The sequence below is a fragment of the Doryrhamphus excisus genome, chromosome 20 (assembly GCF_030265055.1).
Source record: "Doryrhamphus excisus isolate RoL2022-K1 chromosome 20, RoL_Dexc_1.0, whole genome shotgun sequence".
NCBI lineage: Eukaryota > Metazoa > Chordata > Actinopteri > Syngnathiformes > Syngnathidae > Doryrhamphus > Doryrhamphus excisus.
Window position 1 is genome coordinate 8,159,957 of NC_080485.1, and position 18,906 is coordinate 8,178,862.

At 38.5% G+C, this 18,906-nt stretch overlaps 1 protein-coding gene across 2 annotated transcripts in view; it reads left to right on the top strand.

The window, feature by feature from the left end:
* The window catches only part of macrod2 (mono-ADP ribosylhydrolase 2), a 437,400-nt gene that overhangs the window by 407,418 nt on the left and 11,076 nt on the right, over positions 1-18,906 (top strand). For both annotated transcript variants that reach the window (XM_058058340.1, XM_058058339.1), the window contains 4 exons: positions 969-1,007; positions 1,414-1,458; positions 3,932-4,066; positions 4,722-4,790. In XM_058058340.1, the coding sequence (XP_057914323.1) occupies positions 969-1,007; positions 1,414-1,458; positions 3,932-4,066; positions 4,722-4,790 (288 nt within the window). The remainder of the gene's footprint in view (positions 1-968; positions 1,008-1,413; positions 1,459-3,931; positions 4,067-4,721; positions 4,791-18,906) is intronic.

Genomic DNA, 18,906 nt, shown 5'->3' on the forward strand with positions numbered 1-18,906 from the left:
TCCAAATTGTCCATAGGTATGAATGTGAGTGTGAATGGTTGTTTGTTTATATGTGCCCTGTGATTGGCTGGTCGCCTCTCGCCCAAAGACAGCTGGGATAGGCTCCAGCACCCCCCGCGATCCTCGTGAGGATAAGCGGTAGAAAATGAATGAATGAATGTTGGTCAAACACAAGCCTGTAATATCAACAAAAGCTGCCTGGTTGGACTTTGTCAATGTAGTACTTCATTCGAAGTATGTTTAGGCGTGTATTATGTTTAAATTCAACATGTCTACATGGAGTACACGGAAGGGTAGGATTACTCTCCGTTTTTGATAAGTTGAAGTGTGAATATCCAAACATTTGATGTATTTCGGTGTAATTTCTTTTGCATGTTTGTAAAAAACAAAACCAATACCATTACTATACTTGCTTTTATAGTCAGTATAGTTACTCCAGACTCTATTCACTGTGCAATATCTGATCAACCTCCATGTGCAATATTAAGGGCTCTAAATGCAATATATTAAGTTCTATGTGAAGTATTTCCATAATGCCTCATATTAACTCACTAGCAAGATCTCAGTGTAAAGACTGGTCATATATTTCATCTCGTTTCATATTATCTACATACTGTATTGTATATAACTCTGGGAAAAACTGTTGATTTTGTTAATACTTGGGTTGTTTATATTGTTTTTTTTTCTATATTGTGTATTTTGTACTGCTTAACTGATTCTGTACTCTTGCTGCTGTGCAATGCAAATTTCCCCACTGAGGGACGAATAAAGGCATATCTTATCTTATCTTATCTCTTACCATGTCTATGGTCTAAGACTGTGACACACAGGAAGTTTCTGGGGGTTTTCTCAGGTGATGCTCATGCTCACAACATGAATCATTTATCTAGGGAAAATGTTGCGATCGTTTGTCTGTTTTGTTTTCCATGGTTTGTGTGTGACATGCTTTTGTTCTCTTCCCCTTCTAGGAAAGGAGGAAGCAGGTGATGAAGACGAGGGTGACAATGGTAATGTCACTTTATGGTTCATTAACATGCTCACAGCCCCTTGGCTCTGCCAGTGTTTCTTGATGTCATTTGTCATCAAAAACTGAATTTACTATTCGCTCCATTTCAGTCTTTCCATTCCACATGCAAGAACTGCAACAACAAAAAAAAAGTTCTCTTATCACAGACACATGAAACAAAGAAATCCTTCAATTATGTATGGCTTTGGAAGTGACATTCTTTCCCCCTTCTTTTTGTCACTTAATTTATGCATGCCTTTGTGGTTCCATTGCTCTCACACTGCAGTACAAAGACAAAGCGACATAAAGCGATGGAATGAAAAAGCTGTTTGAGGTGATATCGAAATCTGAGTTTCACTCCAGGCACAAATATTTTCTACTTTTTTCTGGATCTCTCTTCTTTCTAGATGTGGAAGGAATTGAAGATGTGGTGATGGAGAGTCAGAACCCAGGTATGGTACACTTTTAAACAAAGCCTCTATTTATGGGGTTGTGTTACTCCACTACACAAACACAACAGACTGATTCTCAGTTCCGTCATTTATCAGTTTGTCAGTGAAAGGTGAACCGCGATATAACGAGGGGACACTGTATACATTCATTCATTCATTCATTCATTTTCTACCGCTGTTACACCCACAAATGTAATAACTGCCCATAAACGTAATAAACCACAAACATAATACAAATCTGCAGCTTTGAATGTAATAATCCCGCAAACGTAATAAAATTTGCCCACTGCAAACGTAATACTGAATTTCTTGCAAATGTAATAGTTATTACATTATTATTACATATGTGGGAAAGTGAAAATCTGTAAATGTAATAACTTCCCACAAGTGTAATATGAGACAAAATAATGATCTTTGTGGTTGTTGTTGTTGTTGTTTGTTCTTTCTTCTTTTAATAAGAGAGAAGGTGTAGATGTCATTTTGAGGATTTTAACAAGATAATTCTTTTTTTTGTAGAAAAAATATTATTCAAAGAGTATCATTTGAATACATTAAAGGAATCTTTAATTATTAAATTAGAATTTATTTTAAATTAAAAAAGATAACATAATTGTGATAATTGCAATTGTTTTAATAAAATTATTTATACTACTATATATATACTACTATACTTTATTACTATTATTATTATATTTTATTATTTCTTTTGATTATTTTTTCCCCAAATATACACAAATCACACATATAATAATATACTGTAACTAAATGAAAAAAAAACAAAATGTAATAATTTCCTGCAAATGTGATAGTTATTACATTTGCAGGAAATTTAGTATTACATTTGCAGTGGGCAAATTTTATTACATTTGTGGGAAATTTATCACATTTGCGGGATTATTACATTCAAAGCTGCAGATTTGTATTACGTTTGTGGGCAGTTATTATGTTTTCGGGTGTAACATACCGCTTATTCTCACGAGGGTCACGGGGGTGCTGGAGCCTATCCCAGCTGTCTTCGGGCGAGAGGTGGGGTACACCCTAGACTGGTCGCCACACATCACTGTATATATGTTTGTACAAAAGTATGTACTATATTATAAATGTCATTCAAGCTAGAAGATACCACACAAATTGAATTATATACATTAATATTCTGTTCACATTTTTTGTTTTCCATGTTTGAACCTTCAGGCAAAAGTAAATATTTGGAACCGGGAAATGTTACCCGACCCTATTCAAGAACTCATACATGCACAAGTTTATATAAATGTGGTCCAGCAGCCCCTGAAAGAGGCTTATGTGTATTCACATAGACTCCTTGCATGTGTGTTTGTGTGTGTGTTACAAAAAGCAACCATTAACTGAGAGCAAGGACCATTTATTTTTCTCTGAACTTTTCTACCTCCCTATATAATTAACATTCAGGATTTGCATTGCCGTCAGAAAGCATCGCCTTGCTTCTTTTCTTTTATGTAAATCCCATTCCATTGACAACATTTTGACAGATGGAGCACACAGTCTCTCTCCAAACATGAATTTTGTAGATATTCAATAAGAGTGTTGTGGTAAATGCATCCCTGGGTCGATATCCAAGGCCTTAGATCTGTAATTACCTTCTTGCGGGACGCAAACAGAAAGGTAAGAGCTACAATGAGCAAAAGAAAATACAGTACAGTTTAAAAATTCAAAATATGTCTTTCAAAATCCCATACTTTTTCTAGACTCAGTAAATGTATCATGTAGATAAATAATGGAATTAAATGTTTTAAATATTGCATTGTGTCACCATTATCATAGCTAGGTAACGGTTCTCATACAAAGAAAGACGAAACGCAAGACCTGTCATGATAATCGATTAAAACGAACCATGTCGATAATCATGCCGACCTCAATAAATCATGTGCATGCATGCGTGTGTGTTTAATCTCCTTGTGTCTCTGTACCACAGCCCGGATGACGAGAGGGTTCACTCTGCATCTGTCTGTGTGCATTGGTTCTATAGTGTAATGAACAGAGAGTGAGCCCTCCTCTTTTTTGCGGAGGCGGGGCTACTAGTGAGTGGCTACAGACTGAGAGCAGCAAATTAGCCTCGTGAGCCAGCATACGCTAACATGAAGGAAGGAAGAGAAATGATGGTTTCTATGGTGAATGTCACTGCCCCATTGTGGGAATATTTAAACAGCTCTTGGCTGCATTCAAAAAACAACCTTTGACCACTGACTTTTCCCTTTTGTTTACAAAGTTGTTGAGTTTAACAACTATCATGGCATTCCATAATTCCATGTTCTGTCACTCTAATTCCCATTCGCTACATCATCACCAAACAAATGTTTATATAAAACGACGGTAGCTGAAAATGTAAATAAATTAACCAAATGATCTGAGCCGCATTAAAAACTGAACTGTTGAGGTCCTCATTTGACGATGTGACAGATTTAATTATTATTTTTTTTGTATTTTGATGTTGATCAAGATGAAGATTTGGGCCATGAGATGATGAGTCAAGAGAGAGATGAAGATCAAAATAACAGCCAAGACAAACATGATCACACCAGCATCGATAAAAATGATGAAGACACGACTTTTGACAGCGAGGATAAAGATGAAGGTACTTAACAGTTTATCCTTAATTAAATGTCATTATTGTTAAAAGTGTTTTGTGGTCCAATTTATTTTTAAAAGGGTTCTGTGTCATTTTCATGTGTTTTTTTTTTTTTTTTAGTTATACTGTCAAAAGTAACGGGACACCCCTCTTGTTCTATTAAGGATTTTACCATGACAATTCCATGCTTTTAACTTTGTGCAAACACGTTAGGGAAGGCTATTTCCTGTTCCAGCATGTTTGTGCCACAGTGCAACCAAGATCCATAAAGGCACACTTGGTTGAGTTTGTTGTGGAAGAATAGGTGCAGAGCCCTGACCTCAATCCCATCAAACAAAACTGATTGTGAGCCAGCAGACCCTTCCTCAGGTCCAAAATCAGTGCCCTCAAAAGTGAATTGACCCACAAAAAGAACTACAGTTGAAACTCTTAAAGCAGTACAACACCTTTTACATTGTGTGGATGTGATAGCAGGTTCCTTAATCGTTTTGTCCATATCGTAGTAAACCTTAATGGCTTATATCACAGACTGTTAAAATATTTGTCATATTTTAGGCTATAGGCTTCATGCTGATCAACACATTGTGATTAAAGTCACATGAACCGTTATGTGAATATAATAAGACCAATAAGACCAATGTTTTGTTGTTTTTTTTTGCAGCTGAAGAAGTGCAAAGTACTACAAAGACAGATGATGAAGACACAGGAAAGTCCACTGTAGAGATGGAAGGTAAAATGTTGATGTTATCAGACTCACAATAGACTGGAGCCTATCCCAGCTGTCTTCGGGCTAGAGGCGGGGTACACCCTGGACTGGTGGCCAGCCAATCACAGGGCACATATAGACAAACAACCATTCACACTCACATTCATACCTATCCATTTATAAATAAGGAATTCTACTTGGCATAAATTGATTTATCATGATTGGGTCTGAAACCAATTACGTAACTGTGATAAACGAGGGATGACTGTACATTATACATACTATACTAATATAATATTAATAATATACAATATATAATATATAATATACAACTAATAATATACATATTATACATACTCCTGCACACACAGACACACACTGTATATGATGTAATTCAGCCCGATTATTGTCTATAAACAAATTGTGTGCAGTATGTACTGCAGTTCAGTGTTGTGATTGTTATTTTTAAATTGCTCAAATAGTTAGCAGAGGGTGTCCTCATTTCATGCAAGAGGATTGGAACTTTCTTCATTTTCTTACTGAAATATTGTAGCCTCAGCTAGAGACTGTTGCTTATCAACACGGCATGGTTGAGGAGAAAGTCTCAGAATAGTCCTAATTGTATTTGGTCCTCATAGCCACAAATGAAGCGAAGGATAAATTGAGTGGAGTTTCTCCTACCACCATTGCATTAAGACAAAGGTCCGAGTCACTCTCTCGTCTCATTTTCTCACAACTTCACCTTCTCTCTGAGTGACATTCAATTAATTTAGGGTGAGCATGAACCTTCCAGATAGATCTGTCTGAGAGAGCCTCCTCCATCCTCTCTGAAAAGCCATTGGAATACGTCCCGCAAATACTGCAAGCCTTTCCATCAGTGGAGAGCTACACTCCACCACATTGATCGTGTCTGGACTGAGCCTGCCATCGTCTGTCACAGCTAGGGGTTACTGTGGATGGCTGTGGGGGTGGCACTGTCAAGCAGTAAACAGTGGTGTCATTCCTGATTGCGGGCCGATTGCATTTTGTGTGAAGTAGCAGGGTCTCGGTTCGCAAATCCAAACTGTGTCGGATCTTGAATCTCATGCAGAGCCAGGCTTATCACCAGCTGATCACATGACAAATGGCTCCAGAGCAAATACCCTATTTTAAAATCTGCAATTAGGCTCTTTGCTGATGGACGTAGTTCAGATCTTGGTCACTGGAAGGAGTAATAAAGGGACTCGTGATGATGTGAAGAATGAGCAATGAATCAAATTACAGTCTAAAATTTATCACAATCCAATCCAATATTATTAATTATGTGATATGCTTTCTGTATTGTAAAACCTACATATATGAAGTGTACAGCAACATGTTTAACATACCCATTCTTAGAAAAGGTTGATTTACATTGACAATAAGCCAGTAAATGTAATCCAGTAAGATAGTCTATATTCCATAAAGACACACTAACCCTGCAGACATTTTTTTGTTAAATGTCCATATTTTCCCAATTATTCACTCATTCATTCATTTTCTACCGCTGTTTCCTCACGAGGGTCACGGGGGTGCTGGAGCCTATCCCAGCTGTCTTTGGGCGAGAGGCGGGGTACACTCTGGACTGGTCGCCAGCCAATCACAGGGCACATATAGACAAACAACCATTCACACTCACATTCATACCTATGGACAATTTGGAGTCGCCAATTAACCTAGCATGTTTTTGGAATGTGGGAGGAAACCGGAGTATCCGGAGAAAACCCACGCATGCACGGGGAGAACATGCAAACTCCACACAGAGATGGCCGAGGGTGGAATTGAACCCTGGTCTCCTAGCTGTGAGGTCTGCGCGCTAACCACTAGACCGCCGTGCCGCCCATTTCCTAATTAATTCATTGAATTTGGTTACCATGAATGTGTAACGGACTACATAAACAACTCTGAATGTTAAACTTTTGACTCACACCACACTCAAACCAATAGATATATTTATCAAATTTGAAATAAAAACAAAGCATTACCAAATTTAGAAGGCACCAACCAGGTAAAGATGCCCGTGAACACTTTTAAGTTATTTTAAACAGTCATAACAATAATCTACTGATCCCATTTTGCAAGGAGTGAATAGCATTTGAAATGCCTCCTTTTGCATTTACACATTTCTACTGTCTTAACACTTTGTGGTTCTCACACAGCTGACTATTGCACATATAGAAGTGTCTTCACGGCGAAACATCTTAGTCCCAGCTCGCTTACACTTACTATGAAAAAAAAAAAAAGCTTTGCTGCCTATTAATTTGATGTTATAATTTCTGTGCACATTTGATTATTTCAGATGCAAACGCTGCTTTGGTACTGATGAGCTTCTCTTACCAACATTTGACATCAACATGTCATATATTGGTGCACTTTTGTGTAGTATTGAGCAGAATGAGTCCCATTTTATGCAAGCTATATACATAAGCAAACAGGAGTAATGCAACAATGTAGGGGTTTTATTGTGTGCTGGAATATTCATGTGGAGAAGAGATATGAAAGATGGTGGACAGTGGAAATATTTGTATTTTAAATGAAGGTGCGGGCTGTATTATTTGAGTTCTATGTATTCAATATCACCTTGCACATGCAAGTAATGAGATTCTTAGCCCGATATTTGTGCTTATAAAGGCTCACCAAATTGAATCAGAATCCAATCATCCTTTATTTATGAATATTCATAACATACTTTAAAAATGGAAATCGAGGCTGCATTCTTATTGTGTAGCTCTTCATCCTTGTTCTGCTGAATTGTGAGTGGGCACCCGCTTCAATAAGCTCATGCAACACCCATAAATTAACGTAAGACGCTCTTTGCCTTAAGCAAGGAATAAATAAATGTGAGTTGTGAGCAGAAATTGTTTTTCCTTCATGCATTGTGATTCTCCGCTAGAAGTCAATAGCTATTGTCTTTGCTCCGAAGGTAAGATTTAATGGCAGCGTAGATTCAATCCCAAGTAAGTACACGTGCGGCATCATCATTCTTACAAATCAAACTTTTAGCAAGTTTTTTTCCTTCACATATTATTATAATGCCTGCTGAAAAAGAAGCATAAATAGGTTTTGTTATCTATCTGATAATGTTTCCAAATGCAACCCACCTCCTGGAATCCTCCTCATAAATAAGCACCATGCACACAATGTCTGAATATTAAAAGTATACATGTTGGACACTTTCCTACTTTATATTAAAGTTTAAAGTCTATTAAGGTCTATTAAAGTGATCTCTGCACTCTCCATAGAAAATCCCTCTTAAACAGGGTTGGATGCACAACATAATTTTAACTGTCAACAACTAGTGAGAAGGTTTTGGGTTTTTCTATAACTTCTTATTAACTGGCAACCAATCCAAGATGAAGTCTACCTTTCTGTCAGAGAGTTAGCTGGGGTAGGCTTAAGCTCACCCCTGCCCCATAACAAAAGGAATATTAAACGGCAGATTGAGTTTGACATAACTTGACATTTTTTACGTATATTCCTTGGTCGTTTGTTGGGTGCCCCACGCTCCCTCACGCTGCACCATGAAAATATAGACCTTTGAGTTAGATCCCAACCTTCTCCTAAATGTGAAGTCAACATGCTAACCAATCAACTATCGTGTGGCCTACAATGTACCATGTCTGGCAACACCATGAACACCAAAGAGATGTTTGTCCATTCACGTACACACCTCATTGAAACATATTTGGTAATTGAGAGTAACACAAAATACTGTAGTTGTTTTGTCCATTCATGTACACGCATAATGTATCTCTGGCTAGTCACATAAGCACAAAACAGATGTTTGTCTATTCACAAAGACATGTCTGGGAAGTCACATAAAAAGCAAAATATATAGCTGTTTCTCCATTCACGTACACACATCATGTATTTATATAAAGATGTATGCATTTTCAAATGTACACATCATGCAGATACTATAACTGGCAGTTCACACATAAACACAAAATTAATGTTTGTCCATTCACATACGCACATCATGTATTTACATAAAGATGTATGCATTTTCAAATGCACACATAATGCAGATATATCTGGCAGTTCACACATAAACACAAAATTGATGTTTGTCCATTCACATACACACCTAATGCAAACATGTCTGGCAATTCTCATGAAAAAATGCAAAATAGCCATGCACCACGCATATTGTAAAGAGCTATGAGGGAAACGTATGATGTTTTGATGTTTGTCCATTCACATACACACTTAATGCAAACATGTCTGGCAATTCTCATGAAAAAATAGAAAAAAGTCTTTCCATGCACCATGCATATTGGAAAGAGCTATGAGGGAAACGTATGATGTTTTGATGTTTGTCCATTCACATACACACATCATGTATTTACATAATGATGTATGCATTTTCAAATGTACACATAATGCAGATACTATAACTGGCAGTTCACACATGAACGCAAAATTGATATTTGTCCATTCACATACACACCTAATGCAAAAAAGTCTTTCCATGCACCATGCATATTGGAAAGAGCTATGAGGCAAATGTATGACCAAGCTCCAGAAGTAAAGGACCTCATTACTGGCTATGTGCTTGTTGTTGGGCCTCTACCAGGATATGGTTGGTTGCAGCCTGTAATGCATTCAAAGTCAGGGAAGAGGGGGCCTTGCAGAGGAGATAGTGAGGAAGAGGATGGAGACAAAGGCTCACCCAGCCTGCCATGACAATAGCCTCAAGGCTGCTATAGCGTCACTTCCAACGCTTCCCTTGACTTACTTTGGTTTAGTGTTCCTGGAAATTCCCGACTCTTGACTCTTGGGCGGTTTCAATGAGTACTGAAACTCTACAAGAGCTTATTGTCTCAATGTCACTGAGCACTAAACACACATACACACACACACCTTCATCATGTAGTTATTTCCCCTGCTTGTAAAATCCATCCACACAATAAAAGAGTGCATCAAAAAACGGAGGCACCATGAATCTCCCTTGAACAACTGTTATGAGAATCACTTTTATTCTCAAGCCTGCTGGTGTTATGTGAGAGCTTGTTATTGATTCAGTTTATATTTGACTCCTTCAGTGGTAACATTTATGTGGAGTACAACAACAAGCTGACACAAAAGGCTCACCGGAAATCCAGCAGGCTTTTTATTGATGTCAAGATAGACTCAACTATCACAGCACAGTGAGGGTGTTTGGTTGCTCTTATGCAAAAATGAATCTCACGCAGATATGTTTTTGTTTTATGTAACATTTAGGTATGGCAAAGTAACTTTAAACAACAATACCAAAACAAAATGTACAGGTATACAATCGCAATGATCTTTAGAAAAAAATAATAATAATAATGATTATTTCTACTTATATACATGTAATGTAAACATTTCTGCTTCACTTCTTATACAGCCATCCCTCATTTATCACAGTTAATTGAGTCCAGACCTGACAGAGTAGGATTTAATATTAATAAACTAAATATTTTCAAAGTTTATGACTTTGGAAACGTTTTTAACATTATTATAGCCTTTAGAAATAACACCAAGCACAGGCCACAAGATCACTGCAGAGACATAAGACATGGCCACCGCTGGCATAGCAAACTACAGAGCCAACTCGCCTCTCCAATTTATTCTAAACTTAAAATGTTCTCGAACAGAGTGTGGAAGAATGTGAAAGTAAAAAGCAAAAACTTACCACTTCCACACAGAAAAGGGAGAACTTTTTTCCACTATGTCATGACTCCATACAATGTGAAGGTAATGCAATACAGTAAACATCATGTCTCATCAGTGTAACATTACTGACACCTAGTGGCCAGAATACTACATATAACTTTTCTTTCAATATTTTCTGAATAATAAATAATATGTCATAGTTGACCATGAAACAGCAATCATTTTTTAACTCATTCACTACCAGACATTGACTATTTACAGTTTTCACATTTGGAACTGAGTCGTGTGTGCGCACGTTTGTGTGTGTCTGCATGTATTAAAAATTCCCTTTAATGCATAGCCTTCTGCACGTTACACTCCTCCGTGCTTTTTCACTTCCTCCTTTCTGTAGAGTGCTTTAATACATGAAAAAGAGCCACGCTGACCTCTTGTCAAATGCACTTCTGCCACTTTGTGGCCATTGCTTAAAATTGGCTTAAAATTGCACAGGACATGATCTCTTCTATTGCGTCCTTGTGTCATCACCTATTTTTGCCTCTTGCTCAAAAACTTAAAAGACTTACTACATTGAGACCGGGCGTTCACATTGAAAGAAACTAGGTTTGGGCAATATTTTTTTTATACCGATATAGCGGTATAGACTCTTCCAATGAGAAGAAAATTACTTATACTGGTATCAGTTTTTAATGTAGTAAATGGAAAGGATGATAGTATTAGAACATTGACAAAATTGTCTAAACACTTCCGTGAATGCAAAAAAATCCCACAACGGTCAGTAAAATACTCAAAAAGTAACAAAATTTGCCAACAATATTGACAAGCTACAAAGCTTCTGGGAGCACTAGGACAGTAGTGACATAAATCTATTTATAGACAGCACACAATTAACCTTTGGCAGTAGGGACTGCCTCCTCTGGGAGTGATTTATAGCTTTTTATACTGAGAGACCCTGCTGAGGCATCTGGAATATGGAGACGACTCATAGTTTTTATCTTTTTTCTCCATTCATGCAGCGTTGAATTCTATTGGCTCCGCTTCTCGCTCTAAACTTTCTTTGACGCCCTGTGTTCACTTGTTATGCTAATATGGGGATGCTGGATTTGAATTTGTTTTTTATGGTTTTCATAATGTCAAAACCCAATCACAGTCTGCTTGAAGTCGCTGTGGAAATGGAGAATAGAGCCACAGAGTGCACAAATGGCAGGATGTTTGGTCATCGCTCTGGCCCGCGAGTCTGCCTCAAAGAGGGAGGGGTCATGTTGTGCAACAGGGACACCCTTTTTTTTTCTCATTCCCTTTTGAAGCTCCTCTTCTAATCAGCTCTTTTATCTCTGCCCATCTGTTTGCTTCACAAAAAAACGGCAAATGAATAAACTCTGAACAGAGTGAGAATTTATCAGCGAGTGGAGAGAGATGCAGCAGATGTGTGCTTGAAACGTCTGGAACACATCTTTGTCATTCTCCAGCATGTGCATACATACACACACACACACACACACACACACATGCTTTAAAAGCTCACACAAGCCCAAGACAGCGTCTGAGTAATGTCTGTATGGGCTGCCTGTCTCCTGGAGGCAGTGGGGAAGAGTTGATGGTGCTGCCGCTTCAGATGGAAAAAGGAGTAAACCCCAAGTGACATGTTGACTGACAACTGTTGTCTTTGAGACTAAAAGATCACAGTAGACATGATAAATTCTTCATTCTTTGGATTACAAATGGGTTAACATATTTTTTAAACACTGATAAACTTCCAAGTCTTTACTTCACTTTGAATGCACCACATATGTAAAAAAATGTTCCCAACACTGTAGTACACTACAACAAAGAATATGCTTTAAGAACTATATGTGACATTTGAAGAATTGGTTCTCATTGGGAGTGACCAGGATGGATAGGATCAGGGATGAGTACATCAGAGAGACATTACATGTTAGAGGCCTTGGAGATAAAGTCACAGAGGCCAGACTGAGATGGTTCGGACATGTCCAGAGGAGCGATAGTGAATATATTAGAAGAAGGATTCTGCGTTTAGAGCTGCCTGGTAGGAGGCGTAGAGTAAGACCAAAGAGGTTTATGGATGTTGTGAGGGTACCTGGTGTGAGAGAGACAGACGCAGAAGACAGGGTTGGATGGAGGCGAATAAAGAATAAGATGTGACATTTGAAGAATAGAATATGAATGTCATGTCTTATCCACCTATAAAGGTGAGATATCCATAAGACTCTGAGTAACATAGAAGCAACAAAAACAAAAATGAACTTAGAGGTTATTACAGTCATTCTATGACTGAACTACGTTGCATGCATGTGTGTGCATATGCTCACAGTCATGCCGTGCCCTGGCCCACCTCTTCCAATCATGTGCTGAACTAACGAGCCAAACATGCCAGACGGTAGGTGGGAAGTGGGCAACAATATAAAACTACCATAATATAACAAATATCTACTTAAAGCCATTCATAAGCATTTTTTGTAGTGTAGTGAAGCATATCACAACGCTGAGAGAGCCCAATGCCATCAGGTTTGCCATGAAAGAGTTTACCCGGTGTGAAGTAATATTTAGATACATATGTTTCCAAGTACCTTTCACCTGAATTCCAAGCGCCTCACTTTCCCCCACAGAGAATAGCTCAGAGTGTAAGTGTCTCACCAGCTTGCCTTCTTCTCCAGTGCATCCTGGTGCCATCTGTTCCCCAGGTAAACACAGCCTAGCACACGTACACTTCCTCTGCGGTTCTTGTGGAGGAAAATGAGATTCATCAGAGACATTGCCATTATAATTTAGTTGAGATGGCTCTATGTGCGCTAAGAAACTTGGCTCTCAGTGTATGACAAACTTGGTCCATAACAATGAACCAGAAAGTGAAAAAATTCAAACAATAAACGCACCATCTTCTGATAATGCTGGGAAAAACAAATGGAAATCTAAGCAAGATTAAATACCTGAAATTGAGGTCTAGGGCTGCACGGTGGTCGAGTGGTTAGCACGCAGACCTCACAACTAGGAGACCAGGGTTCAATTCCACCCTCGGCCATCTCTTTGTGGAGTTTGCATGTTCTCCCAATGCATGTGTGGGTTTTCTCCGGGTACTCCGGTTTCCTCCCACATTCCAAAAACATGCTAGGTTAATTGGTGACTCCAAATTGTCCATAGGTATGAATGTGAGTGTGAATGGTTGTTTGTCTATATGTGCCCTGTGATTGGCTGGCAACCAGTCCAGGGTGTCGCCCGAAGACAGCTGGAATAGGCTCCAGCACCCCCTGCGACCCTTGTGAGGAAAAGCGGTAGAAAATGAATGAATGGATGAATGAAATTGAGGTCTAAAATACGAAAAGGTGGTACACAGAACACATGACGGAAATACAGTAATGTAAAAATAAAACCCAACGGAATAGCAACCTTTCCATCTCAATTATAAAACGACAACACTGCCTAATTATTACTGTCGCTTGGCATTTACTGTATGCGTAATCTCGTTTAGTGATTTTCTGACTGTCTGCATGGCTGCGTGCTGTAAATAGTTTGATAATAGGTTGATACACCACCGCCGAGTCATCCTTTCAACGTCCAAGTCAACTTTAAAATAAAAGCAATTAATTAAAAAAATAAAAAATAAAAGCAGTCAATTTACATGTAACCTGAGGATCACCTGTATTTATGATTAACAAGATATATTTTTCTTGCAACAGTATGTCCTAATTTGCATATGTTAAATAATGTAAACTACTAACATATACTACAGTTGTGCCTTGCTTATTGCCGTTAATTTGTTCCAAATCATACTTGAAATTCCACAAAGTAGGATTAAATATTAATAAATATTAAATATATATTTTCATATGTATGTATATAAAATATATATCTATATAAAATGTATTATAAATTATAAATACATTCATATTAATAAAAGGGACATTTTTATAGTTGTAGTTTTGCAGTTAAGTTATGACTTTCTAAATATGGTTTTAATATTATTAGAGCCCAGCAAACATGAAATAACATCCCCATAGTCATCTTTACACACGTATTCTTTGTTTAAACCACATTGCACAGGCTATGGGATCACTGCAGGGACACCAGAAATATACACACATATATATATATATATATATATATATATATATATATATATATATATATATATATATATATATATATATATATATATATATATATATATATATATATATATATATATATGTATATATATATATATATATATATATACTAGGCAAGCAAGCTACTGAGCAAACTAATTAGCCTCTTGAATTTACTTATTCTAAAACGTAAAGTCTTTCAAACAAAGGGGAAACGGATAAAGTAAAAAGCCAAAAACTTACCACTTCCACACGGCATGAGAGGAAAACATTTTTGTCACTCTATCGCAGAGGTAGGGAACCTATGGCTCGGGAGCCAGGTAGGGCTCTTTTGATGACTGTATCTGGCTCTCAAGCATTTCTTACCACAATAAAAATGCATTTTTGCTAACATTTTAAAGTAAACCATCACAGAAATGACTGTTAAAAATAATATTCAAAATCAACAACTTTCTTATGCATTTTAATTCGTCCATCTATATTCTGCTGCAATACGGCCAACCATATCTATCTTTCCTGATGATATTTTCCAGGTCAAACACCAAAACTTGATTATTACTGGGTAATGCTGTAGTCTACCTCGGTCATTGAGATGTCAAAAAAACATGTAAATGTAAACGTTCCCCCTTTAGTCAAATAGCTAAAGCTGCAGAACCAAGCCTTCTGGTGAAGATGGCCAAAAGAATGAAATACGTGTACTGAATACGGTTCAAAACTATGCAGCAGCAGAAGTTGTATTAATGGCAGCAAGTATTTGATTTATTACTGCGCTGCTCACGAAAGTATGCTGGCACACCCCCTTGGCGTGGGGTAGTGTGCCTGGTCTACATAATTAGAGCCCATTATATCTAAAACTGTTGGTCTTACATAAAAATTAAAAACAATTATAAAAACACATTTTATTGCATTCAAAATGTATATGGCTCTCACAGATACACATTTTAAAATATCTGGCCTTCATGGCTCTCTTAGCCAAAAAGGTTCCCGACCCCTGCTCTATCGTGTTGTATAGCATGTGTGGTTCTAATCCTGCCTGGCTCACTCCCACTTCCATATGACAAGTATTATCATTCACAGTAGCGACGGCATAGCTCACAGTCTAATAGACTAGCTGCCCTTTTCCAGTGAAGCACTGCAGTGTTTTTTGGACTTGATGGGTGTCTTTCACAGCCAGCTTGTTTTGAATGCTCCTCGCACATCAAATGTAAATATAAATCTTGCATTCTATTTCTGTTTGCTGACAGCTGCCATTGTATCAACAAGATAGTCAATGTTATTCACTGTTTGTGCTTTTTAATATTATCTCTGTTGCATGCGTCGTTCTCTTGAGGTCTGCCAATCACTCTGCCTTATGTGGCTGACCTTTCCGAAGATGGGCGGCAGTCTGCCAGTGCTCCGAGTTTTTACTGCAGCACTTTGATTACACTGACTGCTTCATTGCATGATCTCCTGTGGACAACCATGAGCGGCCCAGAGGAGGCATTGCTTCCTAACTGCAAATGAAGGCCCGAGCCACAGCCTCTTGTCACACATACAAACATTCCCAGTCTACACATTCATCCCTGCGGTTTGTCCTATTAATGTATCCCAGGTTTTTACATCGCCTCCTTGTCAAATTAAGCATTCCCCAGACCGTCTCTGGATTGATATAGTAAACCACAATCAGGATTGAAGACGCCGGCGTTCGGTTTTGTGCAGCAAGCGCAGGGAGCGATTATGTAAAGTTATTCAGCAAGTGATGAGAGAGGAGCAGGCCACCACTGACAGCAGGTATGTAGGTCACACAGGGGGAGGCCTCTTTTGCATTTTACCCCTCTTCGGTGTCTATTTTCGTGTCATCTCCTTCTTTTAGTTCTTCACTTAATCAGGTATTCACTTACGCCTTCTCATCTCTGAGTTTTTTTTTTTTTTAAAGTACTTCTTTTTGTGTCCCGTCAAACAACAATGGTTGTCTCTCACTATTTTTGGGTGGTGGATTAAAAATGACTAGAGAGATCAACGTAGCCAGTAGAGACACGTTCTTCATCTAATCAAAGGTTCATCAATGGTAATTTTCCCTTCATCTTTGGCAGAGTATGTTATCAACTTTGTCTTTTCTTCTGCCATCCAATCATCTCCTCTTTCGCTCTGCTTTTACCCAACCCAAAGCAGATGGCGTCCTGTCCTGTTGTGTTTCACTCCATCAAAATACCCTCTCATCTTGCCAAGCATGGTCCAAGCCTGTGTAATAAGCTTGGACTTTTCAGTCTTGTTTAAAGGACCCCCAACGCAAACTCTGAGCCACTGCCATTGCCCCCGCAAGGTTACCCACACCCGCAGGGGAGCACAATGCTACTTAATGTCCACAACGCCTCGGCCTTTCTTGGGGAGAAGAAAGGGGGAATATAAATGAAGACTCTTGGCTTCTGAGGGGGGCATAGCAGTCGAGAGAGAGGCGGTCACAGAGTTTACAAAGCAGGCTTGTTTTCATCTCCTGAGCCTGCAGGTCACAGCTCAGTGCTCCTTAATTGGCTCAGATTGTTAGACACTGTTACATCTCACAGCAAAGAAAACTCCAGCGATGAAACACTTACCCCCCCTTAGACACAAACTATTTCCCCCCGCTCTTGTTTTGAGAGCAGCTAAGCTATTTGCAGAAGCTTCTACAACAAACTTAACATTAACATATGAAAATGGGCTTCTTTCCACATTTACTCGCTCATTACATCTTTTGGTCGGGCACCTGTTGAGGCCCACCATTTCTTGCTTAGCTTAAGTGGGGAGATGTATTTAATTATCTTTGCACTGGGCATATCAGACCCTTGACTATTAGTCCATGGCAAGTTTAATGAGGGGTTCTTTGATGCTTGTTTAATATACATGGCCTTGCAAAGATCAGGACCAAGTTCTTCAAAGACCACCCGCTTTGCATTTGGAATGAAATTCTTCTCTCTCACAGACATTGAAAGTAATGCAAAAACACTCTGGTACTGACCTTGACGTTTTCCCTCTCTTATTGTCTGAAAATGAAGTGCTGTTAGGCAAGCAATGGCCTTCTGTCTGCTTTATTAAAGCTGCAAAAACGTTAAGATCTTCACCAGATAATCAGCTTAAGAAAATACAGAAATTAAACCGATTTGGTCAATAATTGATTTTCATGTGTGATATATTCAGCTTTCTGGTCCTTAAAGGAAAACTGCACTGTAAAGAAAAAAAATACCCATCATCCACAATCCTTATGTGAGACAAGAACACACATCTTTGCCTTTTCTGTGTGTTCAAAATAGCAGTGTCGTGCTGGCAGTTTTTTCCACTAACAATGCAGGTAATGGGGATTCACCTGTTTCACCTATAAAGCCCTCCAAAAAAAAAAACATAAATCGCCAACAATGCTCTATTTGTCCCGGAGTAGTAGTACATCACAAGAAGTCTGCCATGATTAGTTGTAGCAAACACAGAACATGCTCTGTATGCTGTTGTTGTTGAGGGATGCGTATACAGGAAAGAGGATCTGGGAATGCTTACAATAACTATAATATGGGACATGTTAACATGAATATACCTGTTACTGCATGGTTACCACATGTATATTAAACTTTGTTGCAGAGTTTAGGGTGTTTTTCTAAAGGGCTTTGTAGACAGAGTAAGTGAATCCCCATTACCTGCATTGTTAGTGAAAAACTGTCAGCACGAGGCACACAGAAAAGGTGTGTTCTTGTCTTGCATAGGGATTGTGGATGATGGGTAGTTTTCATAAATTGAGGAATAAATAGCAAGACAACTCCAATTTGGACACCCAAAGAACAGAAGATTTTTTTTTCCTTAGAGAAGATATATTCTACTGTGTATCTTTTTACTCTTCTCAAGAAAAGAAGGATCCCAGACAACAGAAAGTCCTGTACCTGTGGAACAAAAGAAAGCTTCTGTTCTGGCCAAGACTTCTGTCTGGAACATTAAGCAGAGACTGTTCCCATGCTGCTTTTGTTGGATAAACCTGCAGGGACTCCACTGTGGGCTTACGAGGCCAGAATGACAAGAGCAGTGTAGTATAACTTGTTCTATTGGTATTAGTATTGGAGGTATTAGTGGTATTAGAAGCAGGAGCTCCATCAGAGATCCTACAGATGGGTAGGAATTGTTTATTTAATACAGACATCACTTACATCACTTCCATTCTCTTGCCGCTGAATCCCTGATCCATGCATTCATCACAACCAGAATGGACTACTGCAACAGTATTCTCTACGGTACACCTTCCAAAACCCTCAACAAACTACAATATATTCACAACTCCGCTGCAAAACCTCCACTGGCTTCCCGTCCCCCAACACATTCACTTCAAAGTTCTTCTCATAACCTACAAAGCCTTCCATGATCTGACCCCCGCCCCATATCTCACAGAC